At 36.7% G+C, this 15,262-nt stretch overlaps 1 protein-coding gene across 10 annotated transcripts in view; it reads right to left on the minus strand.

Moving 5' to 3' along the window:
* Nucleotides 1–15,262, minus strand: part of RNF38 (ring finger protein 38) — a 123,881-nt gene that overhangs the window by 15,731 nt on the left and 92,888 nt on the right. For all 10 annotated transcript variants that reach the window (XM_079926405.1, XM_079926403.1, XM_079926410.1 and 7 more), the window contains 2 exons: nucleotides 14,844–15,057; nucleotides 10–177 (listed from right to left, as the gene is read on the minus strand). In XM_079926405.1, the coding sequence (XP_079782531.1) occupies nucleotides 10–177; nucleotides 14,844–15,057 (382 nt within the window). The remainder of the gene's footprint in view (nucleotides 1–9; nucleotides 178–14,843; nucleotides 15,058–15,262) is intronic.

Here is a 15,262-nt window from a genome sequence, read left to right on the forward strand (position 1 = left end):
CAGACTTACTGGAGGAGGCACACTACAGACAGGGAGGTGCTGTCCACTGAAAACCACAGAGCATCCTGGGACCTGTTGTGTACTGCAAGCAGGGATGTGCTGGCCTGTGCAGAGGGGAATCCCATGTGGTGCCACTGTTGTTACTGTGTAAGAAACAGGAACGGTGCCCTGATGGAGCTATTAGGAAAGAAAAACAGAACATTAGAAGTTTTAACTGTTTGGATAAAACATCAACTATTAAAAATTAAGATCTGGGCATTTATTGATTCTCCTCTTCGCTGCACATATTTTCACAATGTACTACAGTTTCAACCAAAATATTCTTATCAAAAGAAAAGAAAGGTGACTGTTTCAAGAGTACTATATGATACCCAGTGACCTGGGTCTAAAGTCTTCCCTCAAAAAGACTTAAAAAGTCCAGGAGAATAATGAATTGCTATATTAACTCTTCTAGCCTGCTCTTAAGAGCAGAAAATTTTTCTAAAGAGGACATTTGGAAAAATGAAACATATCTTCTAATGACCTGGTGACATTCAACAGAAAAAAAAACTTTGTTTAATTGCAACTAGTGAAACAATGTAAAGTATTGATAGCATTTTTAAAAAGTTAAATAATTTCCTTCTCTCCTGGCCAGTTTTATTCCCACCCTACCTATCTGGAAGAAATCAATATTAATAATGTGTTCTCCCACATCATTCTCCATGAGTATATAAACATATGCTAGCATGATTATCCATGAACTATTGTCATGTTTGGTTTTGTTCTTAACAGAAATGAGATATTACCCTGCAACTTACTTTTTTCAATTAGTATTGTAGATATCTCTTCAAGGAAATTAAAAGCAATTCATTCTTTCTGACACTAACAAGATATTTCAAGTACACTCATCACTTTAACACAGTCCTATCATTTATATACTAGTGGACATTCAAGTTGTATTCACTCTTTTTACCAATTCAAATACAACCATAAAAAATGTCACTGAACATATATCCTTACATATTAGTTTCATTTATTTCATAGGGGTGACTGGGTAAAGGGGTGAATGTATTTTAAACTTTAGCAAAAGTCTGGATGGATTAAGTCACAATCCCAACAGTAACAATAGGACTCCCAGCATCTCCATTCCAGGTAGATGTATTTGCATTACAAGCATGCTTACCTACTAGAAGAATGGGGGAGGTGAAAAAAAACAATATCACAACCGGCTTGCTTTAAATTTGCATTTCTCTGATTAGAAAGGTTCAACATCTTTTAATATGTTTATTAACCATTACATATTTATGTAAATAATCTATAGCCTTTGCTCACTGCCCACTTTCTACAAGGTTGTCCATTAACATTATAGTTTGGCTTTCTAATTAGAGATACGTGGAACAAAAATATTTTCCCAGTTCATGTTTTATCTTCTGTTAAACCCTTTATTTAATGGTAAATAAACTCTCCCTTTTCCTCTAAACTGAAATACATCTTTTTTCCATCAATAACTTCCCAAACATACCTGGATCTATTTCCTGCCAAATTTGTGCTGTGTCAATTCTAGTATCTTACTAGAAAAGTTAGTAGCTAGTAAGACAAATTCTTCTCATTACCATACTTTCTTTTCATTTTATTTTTGGGCCATTTTCACACATTTATTCTTATGTAAATAACCTTAAGTAATTTTATCCAGTTTCAAAACCCACTGGAATCCTAATTTATATTAATTGTATTAAATGTTATTTTACAAAGGACATAATTTTATATTACAGCTTTTCATTGGAATACATGTCATTACATGTTCACTACTACAGTACTGTACCTTCAAGAAATTAGTTTTCTTCATAAAGATTATATTATTCTTATTAAATTTATTCCTCAAAATTCTTTTGTAAGTTTGCAGACTTTGTTATATTGCTGATAGATTATTTTTCTCTATTTCCATGTCAAACTGCCTTTTTTCTTCTTTCTTTTTCTTTTTTGGCCATACCACATGGCATGTGGGATCTTAGTCCCCCAACCAGGGATCAAACACTTGCCCCCTGCAGTGGAAGCTCAGAGTCTTAACCACTGGATCGCCAGGGAAGTCCCCACGTCAAATTGGTTAAGTGCTAGTAATGAGAAAAGTTACTAATTTTATGTTTCTCGAATCTAACAACGTTATCCAATTTTTTAATTCTAGTACTTTTAAAAATTACAATCTCCTTTTCTATGTATACAACTATATTTGCTAAGACTCAACACAATTATTACTCTTGTCTTTCTGCGTTACTAATGAAGAACCTTCAAAAATGATGCTCACAGGCACCTATCTTAGATCTGATTTTAATGGATATGTATACAAAATCTTTAATGTTCTGGATTCTACTCCCTTCTCAGAAATAGTATTGAGAATATTTTCTTCCAGACAGTGGCTTGCTTTTTCACCTTTAAAATACTGGCTTTTGGATGAGCAGAAATTTTTTATTTTAATGAAATCCAGTATGTTGGTGTTTTACCAAGCAGCTAGTACCTTCATATATCCTGTTTAAGAAATCTTTGCCTACCTTATGAAGACATCTCTTTTATTTTCTTTTCTTTATCTTTCACATTTAAATCTAGAAACCAACTTTATTTTTGTGTACTATATGAAGTAGGAGCCAAGGTTCAAATTTATCCACATAGATATCCAGTTGTTTTCACACCATTACTGAAAAAGACCTTCCTTTCTCTCCTGGAATTCCCTTGGCATTTTTGCCAAAAATTAAGTGACCAAAATATATGTCTAAGTCTATTTCTCACAATGAACATAAGTTCTTTAATTTATCAACAGTTCTCCGTATAGTTAGTGCTTTTCCTATGTCTTAAAGAAAGCCTTCCCTACTTAAGGTCATGAAGCCATTCCCATTTTACTTTCTTAAAAGCTTATATTGCCATTAACATTTACGTCTTTAATCTACCTGGAACTGACATTTGTAGATGGTATGAGATAAAGGATCCAGTTTCATGTTTTCATTTGGATATCTAATTGTCCCAGCATCATTTATTAAAAATTCTGTCTTCTCCCAACTCATCTGCAGTTATATATCACATATAAAGTATTCTTAAATCTGTTAGTTTATCTCTGAGATTATATTCTATTTCACTAGCATATTTAATTATTCTGGCAAAAATACCTTCATATAGCTTTATAATTAGTCCTAATAATTGGAAGAGCTACTCTACCCACCTTGTTCTACTTCAGAATTATACACCAGAGGTTCTCTTAATTGTAGTGTGCATTAGAATCACCTGGGTTAAAACAGATTGCTGGATCCCTTACCTAGTAAGTCTATTGTATAGTCTGAGAATCTGCATTTTTAACAAATGTCTAGGTGATGCTGCTGCTGATGATCAGCTGATCCAAGACATACGCTGAGGACCAAGTGGCCTTAGAGATTCTAGACCAGAGCGTTAGTTGGCCAACTATTTCATATAGGGCCAGAAAAGTAAATACTTTAAGCTTGTGGGCCATCCTGGTCCCTGCACAAAGCAGCCACAAATGACAGATAAATAAATAAGCATAGTTGTATTCCAATAAGACTCTACAAAAACAGCCAGCAATACTCTGCTTTTCCCTGCTCTGGATAATCCCAGGTCCTTTAAAATGTCATAGAAATTGCAGAATCAGCTTCTCAAGTAACATCAAAAAACTTAACTGGAAATTTACTTGGGAGTACACTAATTCTACTCACCCTGTATGTCAGTTTTGAAAGCAGACAGTTTTTACAAATTTTGATCTTTCAAGCCAAATCTTTTAGTACTTAGACAGTTTTACAATCTTCTACATAGAGGGCTTGAACATCTTTTAAAGATTCTTAACTTCCTTTGTATTATTTTGATTTTTCAATTTTACTTTCTTATTTGCATATTTATTATGGGGAATTTCAAACATGTTCAATACCAGTATACTGAACCCCCATATCTAGCATATAGCCTCCAAAACCACAAAACCATATATCCAATCCACTCCCATCAACTTCTCCCCTTCCCGTACTTTGCTGAAGCAAATCCTAGGAACCTATCACTTCATAAATGTCTCAGTACTTATTTCTAAAAGACAACACTCAAAGCACTCAAAGTTTTACCATTAATTATGCTGTTTGAAATAGGTTATGTGGAACAAACGCAGAAGATGGCTGTGTGGGAATATGCGGAGCTAGCATCTCCCCACAACTAGGGCACCTGCCAGCTGCTGGTGGGGGACTCTGATGGCCAAGGAGATGGGAGGAACCCCAAAGTGAACTAGTAGGATGTAGGGGGACTGAGTGGGGAGGAGAAATGCAGGCCAGACAGGATCAGTGCCCCTCAGGCCAGGGAGATCAGGAGAGGCAGGTGGGAGGGGCCCTCCCAGACCAGAGGAGGAGAGGTGGGAGGGAGTTTGCCCCACCCACTCGAGCCCAGGAAGCCTTCTGGACTCCCAGGTGAGGTCCCCTGCCCTCTGAGACCAGAAGTGGGGGGCATACCTGGGTTCTTTCTGTTCCTTGAGCCTAAGCCCCACCCCCCACAGGGCCTTTTCCAGCCCTGTGGGTCCTGAGCATTGGCCCCACCCACCGCCCAAACCTCACCCTTGCTTAGGCCCCGCCCTCCACAGCCAAGGCCTCCCCCCCACTTTTTTTCCTTTTCCCCCCTCCTTTTTACTACTGTGGTACTGATGTACCTTCCAGCTGTTGTTTCATCTATATTTTTATTTTTATATTCTTCCTAACATCTGTTAGTTTCCTAGTCTAATTTTATTTTTTACTTTGTTATTGTTGTGGTTCCCACCGCCCCAACCGTGCCCCAGGCAGCTTGCAGGATCTTGGTTCACAAGCCTGGGGTCGGGCTGAAGCTCCTGTGGTGGGAGCTCTGAGGCCGAACCACTGGACTAGCAGAGAACCTCAGACCCCAGGGAACATTCATCAGAGTGAGGTCTCACGGAGTTCCGCATCTCAGCACCAAGACCCAGCTCTACCCAACAGCCTACAAACCGCAGTGTTAGAAGCCTCAGGCCAAACCACCATTAAAACAGGATCACAATCGCACTCATAAAAAAAAAAAAAAGAGAGAGAGAGAGAGGGTGCAAAAACATATGTCACAGATGAAGGAGCAAGGTAAAAACCTATAAGACCAAATAAATGAAGAGGAAAAAGTCAATCTACCTGAAAAAGAATTCAGAGTAATGACAGTAAAGAAGATCCAGAATCTCGGAAACAGAATGGAGGCACGATTGAGAAAATACAAGAAATGTTTAACAAAGATCTAGAAGAACTAAAGAACAAACAAACAGAGATGAACAACACAATAAATGAAATGAAAAATACACTAGAAGGAATCAATAACAGAATAACTGAGGCAAAAGAATGAATAAGTGAGTTGGAAGACAAAATGGTGGAAATAACTGCTGAGGAGCAGAATGAAGAAATAAGAATGAAAAGAATTGAAGACAATCTCACAGACCTCTGGGACAATACTAAATGCACCAACATTCGAATTACAGGGGTCCCAGAAGAAGAAGAGAAAAAGAAAGGGTCTGAGAAAATATTTGAAGAGATTATAGTGGAAAACTTCCCTAACATGGGAAAGGAAATAGTCACCCAAGTCCAGGAAGCACAGAGAGTCCCATACAGGATAAACCCTAGGAAAAACACACCAAGATACATATTAACCAAACTAACAAAAATTAAATTCAAAGAAAAAATACTAAAAGCAGCAAGGGAAAAACAAAAAATAACATACAAAGGAATCCCTATAAGGTTATCAGCTGATTTTTCAGCAGAAATTCTGAAGGCCAGAAGGGAGTGGCAGAATATACTTAAAGTAATGAAAGAGAAAAACCTACAACCAAGGCAAGGATCTCATTCAGATTCTACGGAGCAGTCAAAAGCTTTTCAGACAAACAAAAGCTAAGAGAATTCAGCACCATCAAACCAGCTTTACAACAAATGCTAAAGAAATTTCTCTAAGTGGGAAACACAAGAGAAGAAAAAACCCCACAAAAACAAACCCAAAACAATTAAGAGAATGGTAATAGGAACATACATATCAACAATAAACCTGAATGTAAACAGATTAGATGCCCCAACCAAAAGACACAGACTGGCTGAATGGATACAAAAACAAGACCCATATATATGCTGTCTACAAGAGACCCACTTCAGACCTAGGGACAAATACAGACTGAAAGTGAAGGGATGGAAAAAGATATCCCATGCAAATGGAAATCAAAAGGAAGCTGAAGTAGCAATACTCGTATCAGATAAAATAGACTTTAAAATAAAGACTGTTAACAGGGCTAAGGAGGGACACTACATAATGATCAAAGGATCAATCTAAGAATAAGATATAACAATTATAAATGTTTATGCACCCAACATAGGAGCACTTCAATACATAAGGCAAATGCTAACAACCATGAAAGGAGAGATCGACAGTAACACAATAATAGTAGGGGACTTTTAACACCCCACTTACACCAATGGACAGATCATCCAAACAAAATAAAGAAGGAAACACAAGCTTTAAATGACACAATAGATCAGACAGATCTAATGGATATTTATAGAACACTACACCCACAAGTGGCAGAATACACTTTCTTCTCAAGTGGACATGGAACATCCTCCAGGACAGATCACATCTTGGGTCACAAATCAAGCCTCGGAAAATTTAAGAAAATTGAAATCATAGCATGCATCTTTTCTGACCACAACGCTATGAGATTGGTAATCAATTACAGGGAAAAACCTGTAAAAACACAAATACATGGAGGCTAAACACTGCGCTAGTCGATAACCAAGAGATCACTGAAGAAATCAAAGAAGAAATTAAAAAATACATAGAAACAAATGACAACAAAAACACGACAACCCTAAACCTATGGGATGCAGCAAAAGTAGTTCTAAGAGGGAAGTTTATAGCAATTCAATTTCGCCTCAAGAAACAAGAAAAATCTCAAATAAACAATCTAACCCTATACTTAAAACAACTAGAGAAAGAAGAACAAAGAAAACCCAAAGTCAGTAGAAGGAAAGAAATCATAAAGATCAGAGCAGAAATAAATGAAATATAAACAAAGAAAACAACAGCAAAGATCAATAAAACTAAAACCTGGCTCTTTGAGAAGATAAACATAATTGATAAACCCTTAGCCAGACTCATCAAGAAAAAAGGGAGAGGACACAAATCAATAAAATTAGAAATGAAAAAAGAGAAATCACAACTGACACTGGAGAAATACAAAGTTTTATAAAAGACTACTACAAACAACTATATGCCAATAAAATGGACAACCATGAAGAAATGGACAAATTCTTGGAAAGGTACAATTTTACAAGACTGAACCAGGAAGAATTAGAAAATATAAACAGACCTAACATAAGTAATTAAATTGAAAACATAATTAAAAATATTCCAACAAACAAAAGTCCAGGACCAGATGGCTTCACAGGCGAATTCTATCAAACATGTAAAGAAGAGCTAATACCGATCCTTCTCAAACTCTTCCAAAAAACTGCAGAGGGAGAAACACTCCCAAATTCATTCTACGAAACCACCATCACCCTGATACCAAAACCAGAAAAATATAACACACAAAAAGAAAATTATAGACCAATATCACTGATGAACATAGATACAAAAATCCTGAACAAAATACTAGCAAACAGAATCCAACAGCACATTAAAAGGATCACCATGATCAAGTGGGATTTATCCCAGGGATGCAAGGATTCTTCAATATACGCAAATCAATCAATGTGATACACCACATTAACAAATTAAGGAATAAAAACCATATTATCTCAGATGCAGAAAAAGCTTTTGACAAAATTCAACACCAATTTATGATAAAAACTCTCCAGAAAATGGGCATAGAAGGAACCTACCTCAACATAATAAAGGCCAAATATGACAAACCCACAGCAAACATCATACTCAATGGAGAAAAACTGAAAGCATTTCCACTAAGATCAGGAACAAGACAAGGATGTCCACTCTTGCCACTATTATTCAACATAGTCTTGGAAGTCCTAGCCACGGCAATCAGAGAAGAAAAAGAAAGAAAAGGAATACAAATTGGAAAAGAAGCAGTAAAACCGTCACCGTTTGCAGATGACGTGATACTATACATAGAAAATCCTAAGATGCCACCAGAAAACTACTAGAACTAATCAATGGATTCGGTAAGGTTGCAGGATACAAAATTAATGCACAGAAATCTCTGGCATTCCTATACACCAACAACGAAAAATCAGAAAGAGAAATTAAGGAAACACTCCCATTTACCACCGCAACAAAAAGAATAAAATACCTAGGAATAAACCTGCCTAAGGAGGCGAAAGACTTGTACTCAGCAAACTATGTAACACTGACAAAAGAAATCAAAAATGACATAAACAGATGGAGAAATATACCATGTTCTTGGATTGGAAGAATCAATATTGTTATCTACAGATCACAATACAGCAATCTACAGATTCAATGCAATTCCTATCAAACTACCAATGGCATCCTTCACAGAATTAGAACAAAAAACTTTACAATTTGTATGGAAACACAAAAGACCCCGAATAGCCAAAGTAATCTTGAGAAAGAAAAACGGAGTTGGAGGAATCAGGCTCCCTGACTTCAAACTATACCACAAAGCTACAGTATTCAAGACAGTATGGTACTGGCATAAAAACAGAAATACAGATCAATGGTACAAGATAGAATGCCCAGAGATAAACCCACGCACATATGGGCACCTAATTTACAACAAAGGAGGCAAGAACATACAATGGAGAAAAGACAGCCTCTTCAATAAGTGGTGCTGGGAAAATTGGGCAGCTACATGTACAAGAATGAAATTAGAACACTCCCTAACACCATACACAAAAATAAACTCAAAGTGGATTAAAGACCTAAATGTAAGACCAGACACTATAAAACTCTTAGAGGAAAACATAGGAAAAACACTCTTTGACATAAACCACAGCAAGATCTTTTTTGACCCACCTCCTAAAGTAACAGAAATAAAAACAAAAATAAACAAACTGGACTTAATTAAACTTAAAAGCTTTTGCACAGCAAAGGAAACCGTAAACAAGACAAAAAGACAACCCTCAGAATGGTAGAAAATATTTGCAAATGAAACAACAAAGGATTAACTTCCAAAATATACAAACAGCTCATGGAGCTCAATATCAAAAAAACAAATAATCCAGTTAAAAAATGAGTGGAAGACCTAAACAGACATTTCACCAAGGAAGACATACAGATGGCCAAGAGGCACATGAAAAGATGCTCAACATCACTAATTAATATTAGAGAAATGCAAATCAAAACTATAATGAGGTATCACCTCTTGACGCTCAGAACGGCCATCATCAAAAAATCTACAAACAGTAAATGTCAGAGAGGGTGTGGAGAAAAGGGAACTCTCTTGCACTGTTGGTAGGAATGTAAACTGATACAGCCACTATGGAGAACAGTATGGAGGTTCCTTAAAAAACTAAAAATAGGGGCTTCCCTGGTGGCGCAGTGGTTGAGAGTCCGCCTGCCGATGCAGGGGATGCAGGTTCGTTCCCCGGTCCAGGAAGATCCCACATGCCTTGGAGCGGCTAGGCCTGTAAGCCATGGCCACTGAGCCTGCACGTCTGGAGCCTGTGCTCTGCAACGGGAGAGGCCACAACGGTGAGAGGCCTGCGTGCCGCAAAAAAAAAAAAAAAAAACAACTAAAAATAGAACTACCATATGACCCAGCAATCCCACTACTGGGCATATACCCTGAGAAAACCATAATTCAGAAAGAGACATGTACCACAATGTTCACTGCAGCACTATTTACAATAGCCAGGACATGGAAGCAACCTAAATGTCCACTGACAAGATGAATGGATAATGAAGATGTGGCACATATATACAATGGAATATTACTCAGCCATAAAAAGAAATGAAATTGAGTTATTTGTAGTGAGGTGGATGGACCTAGAGTCTGTCATACAGCGTGAAGTAAGTCAGAAAGAGAAAAACAAATACTGTATGCTAATGCATATATATGGAATCTTAAAAAAAAAAAGGTACTGATGAACGTAGTTGCAGGGCAGGAATAAAGAGGTAGACACAGAAAATGGACTTGAGGACATGGGGTTGGAGGGTGAAGCTGGGGCAGAGTGAGAGTAGCATCGACATATATACACTACTGAATGTAAAATAGCTGGCTGGTGAGAAGCAGCAGCGTAGCACAGGGAGACTGGCTCAGTGCTTTGAGATGACATAGAAGGGTGGGATAGGGAGGATGGGAGGGAGGCTAAAGAGGGAGGGGATAGGGGGACATGTGTACGCATAAGGCTGATACGCTTCGTTGTGCAACAGAAACTAACACAGTATTGTGAAGCAATTATACTCCAATAAAGATCAAGAAAAAAAAGAAAGAAATAGATTATGTGAACTCACTGTAGATCTATTTCTGTTGGTTTTCATTTGTAGTCCTTTTTTCCTCACATACTTGGTTAACTTTGTTTACTGCTTACTGTCCCTGAATTTTTTGAAAACTAGCCTGAAGATTTCTTCCTCCAAAGAGAATCTGCATGTTTTCTAGGCCCCTGCCATCCCAAGTACTTTCACTAATTTCACAGTCTGATATGAATTTGGCCGCAAATTACATTTGTTTCTGATCACTCTTATTCTAAGGATACAGCCCTTTAAGGTGCCTATTTTACCTAAGAAGGGTCACCTATGTAGGAGGGGACTCCTTAAACAGTGGTCTCTGATTCCTGTTCTCTTGTGCCTCATGATGGGACTTAAAATTGAAGTTCAAGTTTGCATAAATGAACAACATGCCTTCAGGATAGAACTATCATCCCTACTATCCCTTAAATTTTGACCTGGCAATTCCTTCTGATCTTTAAGCTCTTTTGATGCTTTTAGGATATTAATAATTTATCTAGTATGGTCAATTGTCCTCAATCAATGGGGACGGTCTCAATAACCTTGCCTACCAGCTCTAGAAAATAAAACTCCCTCTTCCATTATAAGACCTTTTATTGGACATGATGGCTAAATTTTATATTTTTGCATCTATTAACAAAACATTCTCCCTTTAGAGTGTTGATGAAATCTATTACCTTAAAACATTTCCTGGGCTTCCCTAGTGGCACAGTGGTTAAGAATCCGTCTGCCAATGCAGGGGACACAGGTTTGAGCACCGGTCCAAGAAGATCCCACCTACCATGGGGCAACTAAGCCTGTGCGCCACAACTACTGAGCCTCCGCAACAAGAGAAGCCACCGCAAGGAGAAGCCCACGCACGGCAACAAAGAGTAGCCCCTGCTCGCCGCAACTAGAGAAAGCCCGCGCACAGCAACAAAGACCCAACGCAGCACCAACGCAGCCCAAAACAAAAACAAACTAAAAAAAAGTTTTCCTAATGTTGAACTTATCCTGCACTGCCAGGATAAACTCTAATAATCATTATTTCAACTTTGCTAATAGACTATTTTAGTATAACACTAGCTATGGTTTATTATTTAAAGCATCTGCATCTGTATTCAAGAGGGAAACTAGTTGAACGCTTTCATCTGTTGTACTGTCTGAGGTTTTATTATTAAGGTTATGTAAGCTTCACAAAATATACTTTGAAAATTTCTATCTTTGTCTATGATGTGGAATAGTTTAAATTGGAACTTTCAGTTCTTTATAGAGATTAGACAGAATTCAGATGTAATCTATAAAGACAGGTTTTTTATTATGCCTTTAATTTCTTCCATAGCTATTGGTCTGTTCAGGTTTTCTACGTCTTGTATTGTTCTGGTGTTTACATATGCAATTGTTTCATTTTTCAATATGTAGACTCAATAAGTAACTTTACATAAACGAGATACCATCTTTTCTGAAATTAAGTCTTTTCCTTTTCTTTCTTTGGTTCCATCTCTACCCTCCTTCCCTTTCCCTTCACTTTAGCACTCACCCCCCTCACGCCTAGTATATATTTCTCTGTATTTTTCTCTATGTTCAGAGTCCTATGTATACAAATATTTAATCACCATGTTTTACAAAATTGAACGTAACACTTGCCTCAATTTTGTTTTTCTTGCTCAACCATATCTTGCAGATATCACTCACATTCCTGGCATAATTCTAAGTAATTCTTTGTAATAGATTCATTCCATGGTATGAAGGTATCCTAATTTATTCTACTAATGATAAGCAATCACTTCATTCGTACTTTGTTTCTATGGATTTGCCTATTTTAGACATTTCATATAAATGAAATCATACAAACTGTGAATCTGTAGCCTTTTGTGACTGGCTTCTTTTACTAAGCATGTTTTCAAGGTTAACCCATGTGGCAGCATGAATTAGTACTTCACTACTTTTTGAGTAATATTCCACTGCACAGATACACCGTATTGCATCTATTCATCAGCTGATCGACATAAGTTATTGCTTTCTGTACATGTAATTTGCATTTAGGCACTGTATCAAATTCTTTCAAACTAGAATATCTTGTGTTTTCTTCTACTACAATTATATAATGAGAGGGAGAAAGATACAATGATTTCTTTCAATGTTTTATATCCATTACAATATCATTCTGCATTTGGTAGAACTCCTAACATAACACCGAATAAATACGAACAGAGCAAGTATCTCTCTAGTTACTGATTTGTCACTCACAGATTAGGATACTTGCTATTAGTTTTATTTATTATAATTAATTTCCTTCTTGCTCTATTTTGTTAGAGTTCTTAGTAAACTTTAACTGACTTTTCAACATCTTTTGATTATAATCATATGCTTTTTCTTCTATTATTTGCTAATGCGGTATGATTTTCATACAAAACTATCGTCTCTTACTTGGAATAGATCTTATTTGGTCACAGTTTATTACTCTTTTGATATGGTGCTATAGTGTACTTTCTAAACATCTATTTAGAAATTCTGCCTATGCATTAGGGAGTTTGGGGGGATTACTATCTTTATTTGCTTTTGGTATTAAAACTATGCTGGTTTCACAAAATAGAGAGTTTGATTTATTAAAAAAAAGCTGCCTGGAATTATTTGAGCACTCTCTAAAGGTTAGAGAAAACAGCTGTGAAGCTATCTTGTCACCGTGCCTTGGTAAATCTCTGATTAGCTTTCACACTTCTGTGGTAATTCAAATTTTCCTGTTATTATTGGGTCAATTTTTGGAACTTCAAGTTTTCTTTTGTCCCCCCCAGGGTTATATATAAAATTTCATTATAATAGTTAATAATGAAGCAATACTTGAGCACTTACCACTTGCACTAGTTTAAGTGCTCAGAATGGATTAACTCTTAATTCTTTCAACACCCCTTATGAAACAGGTGCTATTTTCATTTTACAACTGAAAAAATTCTTTGAATGTTTCCTACATATAGAGATATATCTTTTTATCATTCCTACTCTTCTTTACATTTGTTCTTTTTTCTATAACCAAGCTCAGAAGAGGTGTGCCATCCTTACCAACTTTTCAAAGCACTAGGATTGGGTTTTCTTTATGCTACTTCCCTTATTAAAAGAATAGATTTTCAAATCATTAATTTTAGTTGTTTGCCTGGTAAGTTATTCATCCCAATTCCTTTTGGTTTATTCTGTAACATTTCACCCTAATTACTCAAGCAATTAGTGTTCATAATGAAGGTTTATAAAATTTCTTGGAGAACAGCTTTGGCCTGTCCCACTGACTATGGTATGAAGATTTTTCCTTTACAACCTTGTCTCAAATATTTCAGTGTCATTTTTTTAAAATCTTTTTTTAAAACTTATGATTTACAGTTTTATCAGATTATGACCACAAAAAATATGGTCTGGAAAAACTTTTCTTTTTAAAACTTATTATTATGTGATTAATTTTTTTAAGTGTTTCATGAACATAAAGGGAAAGAACATGGCTGAAGGAAGAAGGATGTCTGAGCAAAATCACATTTTCTTTCAACTGTCAGTATACGGTACTTTCATTGTTTTCCAGCATCCAGTGCAGTAGATTAAAAAAAAAAAAAATCAAACGCTAGTCTGATTTGATTTCCTTTCCTTTGTAATTTCTGCTGTCTATAAACTTGGAAGATTTTTTTTCCTTATCTTTAAAATCCATAAACTTTATAAGAATATGTCTAGATTTGTCTTTTTTAAAATAATATTTATTTACTTATTTATTTTGGCTGCGCCGATTCTTAGTTCTGGCATGCAGGATCTTTTAGTTGCGGCATGCATGTGGGATCTAGTTCCCCGACCAGGGATTGAACCCGGCCCCCTGCATTGGGAGCATGGAGTCTTACCCACTGGACCACAAGCGAAGTCCCTAGATTTGTGTCTTTTTTGACCTCAGAAAATCATACAATTTTGGCCTCAGGCTCTAAGGACTGGCAAACCCTCTTCTCAGCTAGTCCCTCAGTTCCTGGAAGGAACAAAGGGAAAGGAAGCTCTGTACCTGTCATCTCCATGGAGACCTAGAGAAACTTGTAATCAAAGATGCACCCAACTGTCTTGCCTACTGAATTACTCCAGAAGAAACCGGAAGGGACAGGGAAACAGGAATATAGACTCAAACCACCAGCTGTCTGATATCCGCTATAAATCCTGTATTGGTCATTTTAAACCAACTATTATAATGAAGTCATTCTGAGCTTTCACAACCTTGATCCTAATTTTTTAAAGTTCAACCTTCTTCTAAGGAAGCTGTGTAGAATTTAAATTTTAATCCTCAATGAAGAATGATGAACTTACCTAAAATAGCTTCATTTTGGGTAAAATTGTTTCCTTTTAGGTAAAATTAGAAGAAATCTACAATAAAAAACAACCAACCTCAATAAACTGCTACCAACTTTCAGCATCTGTATTTCCTGGGCATTCTGTTACTATACCTGATCATGTATGTCAACCATTACTGCATTCTGCTGGGGTGGATGAGCAGCAGGGTGTAATAGACGGGGAGATACATTCGGAGGGTGGAAGGCTCGAGGTTCCTCTATTGCTTGCTGCTGTGCATAAGGGAGATGGTGATAATTTTCATCTTGACTAATGGAATTATGTCGAGACAGACGATCCCTTCTTCCTCTCTGGCGCCTGACAGGAGGACTGTAATATAGCAAAAATGTCAAAAAGGTTGTTATAATGTTTACTGTTGTGATCCATCAGGATTCGGTATTGTCTCTCGTTGTAATCCATTAGTAGTATATGCTAAGGTAGGCTTGAGTATTAAAGAATTGCTGTGGTTCATCATCAGCTCTGAACACTTACAAATTTAAATAGAATGTATATGTTTTTCAAAATATAACAGAAG

The sequence above is a fragment of the Stenella coeruleoalba genome, assembly GCF_951394435.1.
Source record: "Stenella coeruleoalba genome assembly, chromosome: 7".
In the NCBI taxonomy this organism is placed as follows: Eukaryota; Metazoa; Chordata; class Mammalia; order Artiodactyla; family Delphinidae; genus Stenella; species Stenella coeruleoalba.